Genomic DNA, 10,190 nt, shown 5'->3' on the forward strand with positions numbered 1-10,190 from the left:
ATTATTTTCTTTGGAATATGACTCATGGTTTGAGTGTGAGAATGACATTAAAGGTAATCATGGTGTGTTTTATCTTTGGAATATGTCTCCGATAGGTAATGATTGCACAATGACTGAGCTGTTGAAAGGTTAATGACAAAAGGTACAAAAAACATTTGTTTGAACATGACTCAGACAGCTCATGATTTATTATTTATATATAATTGCATCACTGGCAACCGGTACGTTGCCTTGGACACTCTGGTGAAGAGAGGAGCAGAACTGATCACCACCTGGTGGTGAGTTGGATCAGATGGCGGGGAGGCTGCCGGACAGACCTGGGAAACCCAAATGTGTAACGAGGGTGAACTGGGAACATCTGGCTTCAACTCCCACCTCGGGAAGAGTTAGGGACATCTGGGAATATTAGAATATGGCTCCTCCAGGTAACAATTGCACAATGACCTGCTGGAAGGATCATGGCAACTGGTACAAGATCTGAAGTAATGAAAAGAAAAAGTAAATAACCGAAGGTTAAGACCAAAATAAGAGTTTTATGTCAGGATTTAAAGGCCTCAACTGTTTGATGTAAGCAGGAAGGTCATTCCAGAGGAAAGGAAAGGACAATCTCTTATTAGTCCCACAGTGGGGAAATTTATTCTCTGCATTTTAACCCATCCCTGTGGGGCAGCCCACGGGGGTTCAGTGTCTTCCTTTGACACACGTCTCAGCCAAGGATCGAACTGCAAGCGGTTACCGGACGCCCTCTCTACCCAGTGAGCCACGGTCACAGTCTCTGTATCACTTTATTCTGCACATTTCAATAAAGACAAAGTTGTAAAAAGTGTAAAAAATGCAAGTGGGGCAGATAAGTGGAATGGTAATTGTCTAATGCTGCGTTCACACCAAATGCGACGCAAATTGGTGTGAATGCAGCAGTATACAACATCATCATTGCCTCATCTTCATGTTCATACATGTCCAACATTCCATCACCAGAAGTAACTATTTTTGATACTGACTTGACACTCCCACAAAACTGTGTATAAAATGAGAAATCAGTGTTGATTACTTGAAGACATCAAGAGAACAGTTCATCAAAGGAACTTTTTGGTCTCATAAACAGGTAAGAGAGACGCTTCCTTAAATGATTAAAAAAATTTGACTGTAATAGATTGGTAAGGAAAAAAAACATTTGATGTTAGTTCTTATATCTTTTGCTCATGCCATTTTAATTGTGATACGAGTATGTTAAAGTTTCTTTGCACGAAGGTTCATCTGGTAACAGTTAACCTGATCAGTACTTCGAATGGTTATTATTTTTCTCTCCCCACCAGGATTCCTCTGCTTGCCAGTGTGAAAATGGTCAATTATACAGTGAACGTATACACTGGCGATCTCGCCTATGCCGGCACTTTTAACAGTATCTATATTAAGCTGGTGGGCACAGATGGGGAGAGTGCATGCACCTGGCTCATGAGCTGCAAAGGGCCTTTTTCCTTCATCAGAGGAGCAGTAAGTCTGAAATATCCTTCTCTTAATGTATAACACTCTTCTTCAACTTCAGATTATTGAATTGAATATCAATTTAGAGAAGCTGATGTAAACCCTCGTCAACTCACACTGTGCAGCAACAGGATATGTGCTGCTCTGTAACTCTTTAACTTACGGCCTCAAAGGTGACCAAAGCAACAAAAAAAGTCCATACGAGCTCCAAATAAATATTATATTCATGCATTGTATACATTTTATTGTGTCCATCCTTCTACATTCAGTATTGTATGCTAACTATTGAAATGTTACAGTTCACTTCTTGCTTATCAAATACGCAACCCATTTCTGTCATTACTCCAGGTGGCCAGTTGTTCTGTGTCCTGCCCCGTCTCCATTGGAAAGCTGGTCCTGATTGAGATAGAGCAACATCCTCTCATGTTCTTTACAGACTCTTGGTTCCCTGCCAAGGTGGAAGTGAAATCCCCTGAGGGTGACACCTACAACTTTCCCATCTACCGCTGGATCACTGAAAATGAGGTGCACCGCTTCAGAGAGGGAACAGGTTTGTGTGAATTAGACTTGTCAGACATCCTGTACACTGTTCACTGACCACAGAAGACCTAAAATAAGGAAATGCTGGTCTATAAGGAGGCTGGAGTAAACAACTCCTTGCATTTATCAACGATTTAAAACCATGTTGAAATTTCTTTCTTCAAGCTCTGAGAATCTTTGAAGACGACCATCCTCTTGGCAAGTACAGTCGGGATCAGGAGCTGGCGGAGCGAGAGGAAGACTATCGGTGAGCAATCAGAGCTTATACACTTTTTAACTTCATGCATCCCAAAACTAACATTCCTTTTGGGTGAAAATTAACCACCATATGACACTGTTACACCTGCCAGGGTTTGTTGAAATGTATTTTTCAAAATTGCAATTTTGAAGTCAAGTTAAGTATATTATGCTTACATATTAAATTAAAACTGCTTATACACTGGTATCTGTGCAAAGTTCCTCATTACTCAGCTCTTCTCTATTTACCAGTTGGGATGTGTATCTAGAGGGAATACCCCACTGCATGAGGTCAGAGGGCCCTCTTGATCTGCCTGATGAGGTCCAGTTCTCCTACATCAAGTCAACAGAGTTTTTTTCCTCAGCATCCACTGGGTGAGGTCTTCAATTCTGTCAGATATCTATCTATGTAACTGTACCTGCCGATGAAAATGATTCAAGACATAATAATAAAGTTCATTTATGCTTTTATTTTCTAGGATGTCTGAGCTGCAACTGACCGGACTATCTGACGCCCCGGAGAACTGGCCTGATATGGATACTATCCATCGGGTGTCCTGCTCCAAACTAACTGACATATCAGGTACTATCATGGTAGTTTAATGAAATATTTTTACTGTATGCATGATAGTACATTCAACTATGTTCATTCGGATATACATGATGCTACCTAAAACATGTTATAATTGTTTTTTATTACTAAACTTAATACACAGGGAAAAAATGTCACAGAAGGAATCCATTAACAGTATTTAATTGCATACAATCAAGACTTTGATACATAACAGTGTCCAACCATGTCTCTGACCGCACTCTGCAACACGTTGTTTCCCATTTTCCAGTTTCACATACAGTGTAGAGTGAAGCTGATAACTGTGATAGAGGAAGATTTTCTAGCACAAAATGTATAACTCAATGAAGTTCAACTTTTTTTTATAGAATATGTCCAGAAACATTGGAAGGAGGACGCTTTCTTTGGCTACCAGTTTCTAAACGGTCTGAACCCCATGTTGATCCAACGTTGTTGTTCAGTCCTGCCCAAGAACTTTCCTGTCAGTGATGACATGGTCTCCTTCGGTTGTCATCGCAGCTTGGCAGATGAAATGAAGGTGAATATCTTGACTTTGATTGATCTTTGTCATATTTTGCTCCAAGACATGTTCAATTTGAAAAAGCATGTTGCACTTACATTCAGTTCCGTTCACTTAGTATAATTAATATTCACACTGTATGCATGTGAATACAATTTTAAACAGAAAGGAAACATATTCCTGTGTGACTACAAGCGTTTGGATGGGCTGAAAACAAACACCATCAACGGGAACAAGCAGTACTTGATGGCTCCCCTCGTCCTGCTTCACAAAACACCTGATGATCAGCTGATGCCAATTGCTATTCAGGTGAGATTAACACTCAAATATATTATTGTGGTGATAACTCTTCCAGGACTGACAGACATACAATACTATAGATGTCATATGTACAGAGAAGACAGAAATACCTTTAGTTAAATTACACAAATAGAGTGCAAACATACAGTATATGAATAATGTGGATCAGAGAAAAAACATTATATAAAGTCTTTTCATTGCAATTGCCAGATTGTCTCCCTTTTCCCTTGGCCAAAAACATGAGAATTTAGGCATTAGATCATTGAAGTCGGGCTTTTGTTCTGAAGTTGACCCTGTGCTCTGACCTGGGATTCAAAGAATTTATGAATTTGCTCTTAGAGATCAACAGAGCATCTAACTGAAAAGCAGATGAAACCTAAAGTAAACATACAACAATTTCAGAAAATCCTTTAACGGTATTGTCCACGACTGGTAATATATTGAATGGATTGAATTAACCACACCTCCCTTCCTTCTCCTGCAGCTGAAGCAGACTCCAGCAGATGATAATCCCATTTTCTGTCCTACTGACTCTGAGTACGACTGGTTGACGGCCAAGATTTTTGTGAGAAGTGCAGATTTCAACGAGCATCAAATCAGCGTTCACCTGCTGCGCACTCATTTGCTGGCTGAAGTTTTTGCAGTGTCACTGCTGCGCAACATGCCCATGGTGCATCCGCTGTACAAGGTAACTGAAAGGGAGAATACAGAACTTTTACTGGAGTTGTCATTTATTCAAGTTGCTGATTTTTGTGTCTTCCAAAGATCATGAATCATAATGTTAGTGTGTATATATTCAAAAAAATGTGACACGGCTGAATGGTATAGAAGCATCAAGTTGTGTGCTATGAAGTTAACAGTTTTCCTCTTTCTCTCAGCTCCTTGTACCTCACACTCGCTACACTCTACACATCAACAACTTAGCTCGAAGTTCTCTAATATCTAAGACTGGATCTTTCACTAAGGTACGAAAAGACAAACACCTAAATACCTAAAACAATTCATATATTTTCAATGTCATGTATATTATTTATCTCTAACTATAATCCTTACATATTTGAATGTCTCCTAGTTTGCAGCTTCAGGTGGAAAGGGTGTGAAGACACTCCTGAAGAGATCACTGTCCTCAGTGACCTACCGCTCCCTCTGCATACCAGACGACATTGCTGACCGTGGGCTGGAGGATGTACCGAACTTCTACTACAGGGATGATGGACTCAAGCTTTGGGATATCATCCACAGGTAGTACAGGTGTCCTGGTATTGGAAAACAAGAGCTCTAAATCCTCCCATCTCTACTAGCTTTTATTATCTTATGTAACTCTGTTGGTTTCTCATAAAGGATCAGTTAAGCTGCAACAGCTTATTTTGCCCTTTACAAACAGATTCTTTGCATAATTTCTTTCAGTTAGTCCATGTTAATGCAATATCCTACTAATAGTTTAACTTGAAACATATCCTCCATAGCAGTCACCAGAGAAACTGCTGCAAGTTAGACTAACAATGCCTTAAAATATGACAATACAGTAAATGAGTGATTTGCCTCTTGATTGAGTAGATTGGCAGTTAGCTGTAAAGTTTTCTGAATGAAACAGCCTGAACTACTTTGATCGAGAACTTCTGTGAGATTAGAGAAGGGGCATCCCTACCCTTCAACATTTAAGGCATCAGTTTCAATAAAAAGCAATCATTAGTGTGGTTGACACAAAGACAGGTGATGTCTGAATGTAATAACTTGTATTATGACAGAGGGCACTGTAATGGAATTACAGAATTTGAAATATAAATTTATTTTCGGGTTTAATTAAAAGGAATAATTCAACAATTAAAGAGATACAAGTTTTCACTTTCTCTCCAAGAGATGAGAAGATCAATACCACTCTCATGTTTGTGTGTTAAGTATGAAGCTACAATGAAGAGGTGATTATACTAGCTCAGCACAAAGACTGGAAGATCTCTCAAAATATCAAAAATAGGCCTCCCAACGCCTGTAAAGCACCTTCAACATTTTATATTGTTTGTTTAATCCTGGTTATTTGTCGTCACTGTGAGGTTGCCAGAGAGCCAGAAGACTCCAGGAAGTCCCTGCACCTGGTTACTGTTTACCAAGAATAAAATGCGGCATGTAACTAATATATTTTCCATTTGTGTATAGTTTAAATTAAATAAATACAATGTGTTAATTAATCAAATTTAGAGGTTGGTATATTTTAACTATATGAAGGTAGCCAGGCTAACTGTTTCCAGTATTTATGCTAAGCTAAGCTGATTGCCACCAGGTTGTAGAGCTATACTTAACGCACAAATATGAGTGATATTGATCTTCTCATCTCACTCTCAACAAGAGAGACAATGGGCAAGTTTCAGAAAATGTCACATTATTTCCTTAAAGTTGTTTGATCTACTGTGTTGAATAAGCTATTGCAGCAAATTCTTAAAAAGAACAGAACTGATCATTCTAAAGAGATGGCCTTAAATTGTCTTACAAAATGTCTTACTACTGCAGTGTGTATTAAAAAAAATGCCTAATTCAACTGGGAATGTGTTTAACAGAACTTATCCACATTTATCAAAGGTTTGTGCAGGGAGTGCTGAGCTTCTACTACAAGAATAACACTGAGGTCCAGAAAGACTGTGAACTACAAAAGTGGATTTCAGACATTTTTGAACATGGATTCCTTTCCCAAGCCTGCACAGGTGGGCATAAAGACAAGATACATCTTAATGATGATGAATGTGCACATTTATGAACCATTATATGATTTTAATGCAAACAGAAGTCAAACTTAAATGTTGTCTTCCAGACATCTTAAATGCAGTTTATTCCCTCTAATTGTCAGGAATTCCAGAGAGCTTCACCACCGTGGCTGAGTTGGTCAAGTTTGTCACCATGGTGATCTTCACCTGCTCAGGACAGCACGCGGCTGTGAATGCTGGACAGGTACGGCCTATTAAATCAGTTACAATAATGCTCCTTTTGTGGAATGGGTTAATGAGGTTTTTACTGTTAGCAAGTCTAACATAAACAAGAGTCTACAGCCATGCTAGCAGGACTGTGAGGCTGCAATTTGGCACGGTGATGCTTTGAGCTGTAAACAACAAATGCTAACATACTTGCAATGACAACGCTAACATGCTAACTTTTAGCAGGTATAATGTTGATAAGATCACAGTCTTTGTTTACCATGTTAACATGCCAGCATCAGCAAGCTTTTTCTAATCAGCACAAAACACAAAGTACAGCTGAGGCTGGTAGGAATGTCATTAGTTTTAAAGGTAATTGGTCATAAGACAGAGTATTGGACAAATAAAAACTTTGATCTGATAGATGAAAAGTCATAGGATCACAGATTATAACAGTTCGTCCTGAGGTAAACATGAATGTCTGAACCAATTTAATGACGATCCAGCTGAAAGTTCTCGAGACATTCCTCTGAAAGCCAAGAATGTTCTCCTCATGTCGGCACTAGAGGAAAAATCAGTGGATCACCAAAGTTATTAGGATTCATCCTCTGGGGACCATGAATGTCTTTGTTCCAATCCAATATTTCAGTGTGGACCAAAGTAGTAGACAGACTGATACATGGCGTAGCTTCATACTGTATTAATCAGTCATCTGTCAATCATTCATTCTTCACAGTTTGACTACGGTGGCTGGATGCCCAACACTCCCTTCACCCTACAATGTCCTCCACCAACCACAAAGGGGACAACAAGTGAGGCCACGATGCTGAAGACATTCCCTGCTATCAATGCAACGGTTCAGGGAATGTCCACCATGTGGCTACTCAGCAAGCAGTCCACTGACTCTGTAAGTGCCCAAGTCTTTAATCACATAAATTAAATTCATGTTTAAGTTGTTTTAAGTTTAGGTCATTTGAGTCCCCCCAACTGAAACTGTACATTACTGTATATTGCCAAAAGTCTGTTTTAAAACATTCTAAACATTTCTTTTTTAAATGTATCATTAATGTCATCAGGTCTTTCTTGGCCAGTACCCAGTGGAGCATTTTAGTGAGACGATGCCCTGCAAGCTGATGGAGGATTTCCAAGGAGAGCTTCAAGTGTTAAGTGAGGCCATCGCAGACAGAAACAAGAATATGGACGTCCCATACACATACCTGGATCCAAAGGTGGTAGAAAATAGTGTGGCCCTTTGAATATTAGAAGGTGTGACCTCCACAGATGTTGGCCAAATTCAACACTGCATGTGATCGTTGTATGCTGATTGATTTAACTGAACTAAAAATGTGCTGTTTAAATCATAAGCCACATCTTAAATTTGCTTTTTCAACACAAGAATGATTTCATCTGTTATTTTTTCTGGGACAACTCTACAGCATATGTGTTGTGTTGTAGCCATTTGTTTCCGGACCAAGAATGACACGAAGCTCACTCTAGTGAAACACATTTAATTACCTGTAAATATATGAAAATACATCAGGTCAGGTCAGAAGCGCTCTCTGTTCTGATGACACTTCGCTCATCATGTACTGACGGCTTTCTTCCGCTGTACTTACGTTAGCTACTCTATAACAAATATAACTCAGAGCAAACGTTTAAGGACGCTGCTGTTTTGATTTCCGGTATTTTGCTTACTGGTGTTTTGCCTACCGGCGTGTTCCCTCCGGCTGTGTTGGACTAACGGCTTTGGCCTACTGGGTTTCGTCTACCCTTCTGACGGTCTGACGCTGCTATTATCAGCACTGCACTCCGGTTCTGTGCTGTTTGCCGTCAGCAGCACCCTTGTTTTAATGAGAAAACCCTCTTTTTAGCTTGAGCCATTCTACTATGTGTATTCTGACAAGGGATGTTAAGGCCCACTCTGGCTTTTAGTTGATATAAATTGGGTAACTGATCATCCCCCCTGGCTGATCAGCTAACCGGAGTTATTTTGGTTGTTTTGTCTTTTCTTATTTTTTTCCTTTGTTTGATTTTCCTTTCTGAGAACCAGAGCCTTTTGCAATTGTGTTCCTTGTCCCTGTAGGAGCAGCCAAGCCAAGGTGGTGGGGTTGGTGCCTCCGGGTGTTGGTGTCTCCCTTCATGTGCTGTGTGGTTTGGTGTGCCCCTGGTTAGGAACCCTCACGTGTGGTTGTGTGTGTGTGAGTGTTGTGTACACGTGTGATCGGGGTGCCTCCTCTTTTGGGATCCTCACCTGCACTGGTCCACCTCGCCAGTGGTAAGCCCCAGTCCTCCACCTCTTTTAAATAAATGTATACGGCTCTTTTTAGTATTTCGTGTTTGACCTTATCTGTGAACTACTATTGTGTAATAATAAAGATTGTTTTTGTATTGGAACCACATCTCATGCTAATCTGTACTATGAACCTGAGTGTCCTATGAATCCTTGATACTGTGTGGGCAAAACTTAATCTTTAGGTGAAATTCCTAAGGTAGCGTTGTTGTGCTCTGACTATTGGTTAATGTCCACGTAAACTTTAAACCACATCCCACCTACCTCTCGCCACACATACCAGTCTAAATTCTCTTTTCACATGATTTCTCACAGAAATGATAACAAAGAAACATCAACAGTGAATACTGACTGAACTCTTATTTTGTAAAATATATAGCTTAAAACATTCTCATCTGACCCAGTGGCTTTAGAGGGATAACATGTGGTATTAATAACATAAGCTAATACGTTAGCATGCTAGCAGCGATTAGCATTCAAATAGCAGTAGGACATCTAATTAGCTCATTCCTCAAATATGTTGCTATAACCATTCCCTCAATATAAAACTAACCAACTCTCATAGAACCAGAGTGTCTTTTAGATTAGCCTTAGTCAGCAGAATTATTTCAATGAGCTCTGCCATTTTAACAATAGAAGCGCGAAAAATAACCACACATCCCAGTAAAAGTCCTAATGACAGAATGATACAGGTATAAGTGACAAAGAAATAGTATGTTTCTGAGACCTTAGCTTTTACTGAATTCCAAAAAATAGGGGGGGCTAATATTTCCGTCTTCTCAAACACCCAGTGCCACACATTCACTGCTAATTAATTTGCAGTTTGTTCTTTTTGTGATATGTTTGCTGTGTGACAATTGATCTACAGAGCAATAACTATATGTTTTGTTAGAAATAACTAGTATTAGCTCTGTGTCATCGTCAGACAAAACTTTCAATCAAGCTTCTTTCAGTAAACTTTATGTGCTAAAGAAATAAAATTTAACATGGTGCATATAAACATATGCTTGTACGAGTCAAAAGTATGTGTGTCCTGTCCCACCTCTCTTGGAAAGCTGGTGCAGATTGAGGTGACAAAAAACGGGAAAGTACAGTCCCCGGACGGGGTCATCCACAGCTTTTCCATCTACCGCTGTGTCGCTGACAGCCAGGTGCAACTGTTCAGATATGCAACAGGTTTTGTGGAACTGTACTTACCTATTACATTATATCGTGCTGTTTATACTTTTACTGTCCCCCAAACATACAAGAGAAGAAATGGCTAATTTTGATAGGCTGACAGAGTTTTGCTGTTGCTAGACTGACCTACAAATATACACAATATTAGAGTTAAACATGTGATGG

General features: G+C 39.6%; 1 protein-coding gene across 1 annotated transcript; it reads left to right on the forward strand.

Annotated features, from left to right (window-relative positions):
- Positions 1–1,056: 1,056 nt before the first annotated feature.
- LOC116377743 (arachidonate 15-lipoxygenase B-like) lies at positions 1,057–8,950 on the forward strand. Its single transcript, XM_031839456.1, has 15 exons — positions 1,057–1,105; positions 1,317–1,494; positions 1,834–2,035; positions 2,191–2,272; positions 2,515–2,637; positions 2,742–2,845; positions 3,202–3,371; positions 3,519–3,662; positions 4,138–4,341; positions 4,532–4,618; positions 4,726–4,895; positions 6,228–6,349; positions 6,493–6,593; positions 7,293–7,463; positions 7,633–8,950. The coding sequence occupies exons 2-15, from the start codon at positions 1,342–1,344 to the stop codon at positions 7,810–7,812; spliced, it is 2,013 nt and encodes a 670-aa protein (XP_031695316.1). The 5' UTR covers positions 1,057–1,105; positions 1,317–1,341; the 3' UTR covers positions 7,813–8,950.
- Positions 8,951–10,190: the final 1,240 nt, after the last annotated feature.

This window comes from Anarrhichthys ocellatus, unplaced genomic scaffold (assembly GCF_004355925.1).
Source record: "Anarrhichthys ocellatus isolate YVR2014 unplaced genomic scaffold, GSC_Weel_1.0 scaffold1627, whole genome shotgun sequence".
NCBI classification, from domain to species: Eukaryota; Metazoa; Chordata; class Actinopteri; order Perciformes; family Anarhichadidae; genus Anarrhichthys; species Anarrhichthys ocellatus.

Excerpts from the sequence above, each read along its gene's own strand:
- LOC116377743 (XM_031839456.1), top strand. The coding sequence starts at position 1,342 with ATGGTCAATTATACAGTGAACGTATACACTGGCGATCTCGCCTATGCC. Across the intron at positions 2,036-2,190 it reads CCGCTTCAGAGAGGGAACAG|CTCTGAGAATCTTTGAAGAC; the intron begins GTTTGTGTGAAT and ends TCTTTCTTCAAG. Across the intron at positions 4,342-4,531 it reads TGGTGCATCCGCTGTACAAG|CTCCTTGTACCTCACACTCG; the intron begins GTAACTGAAAGG and ends TCTTTCTCTCAG.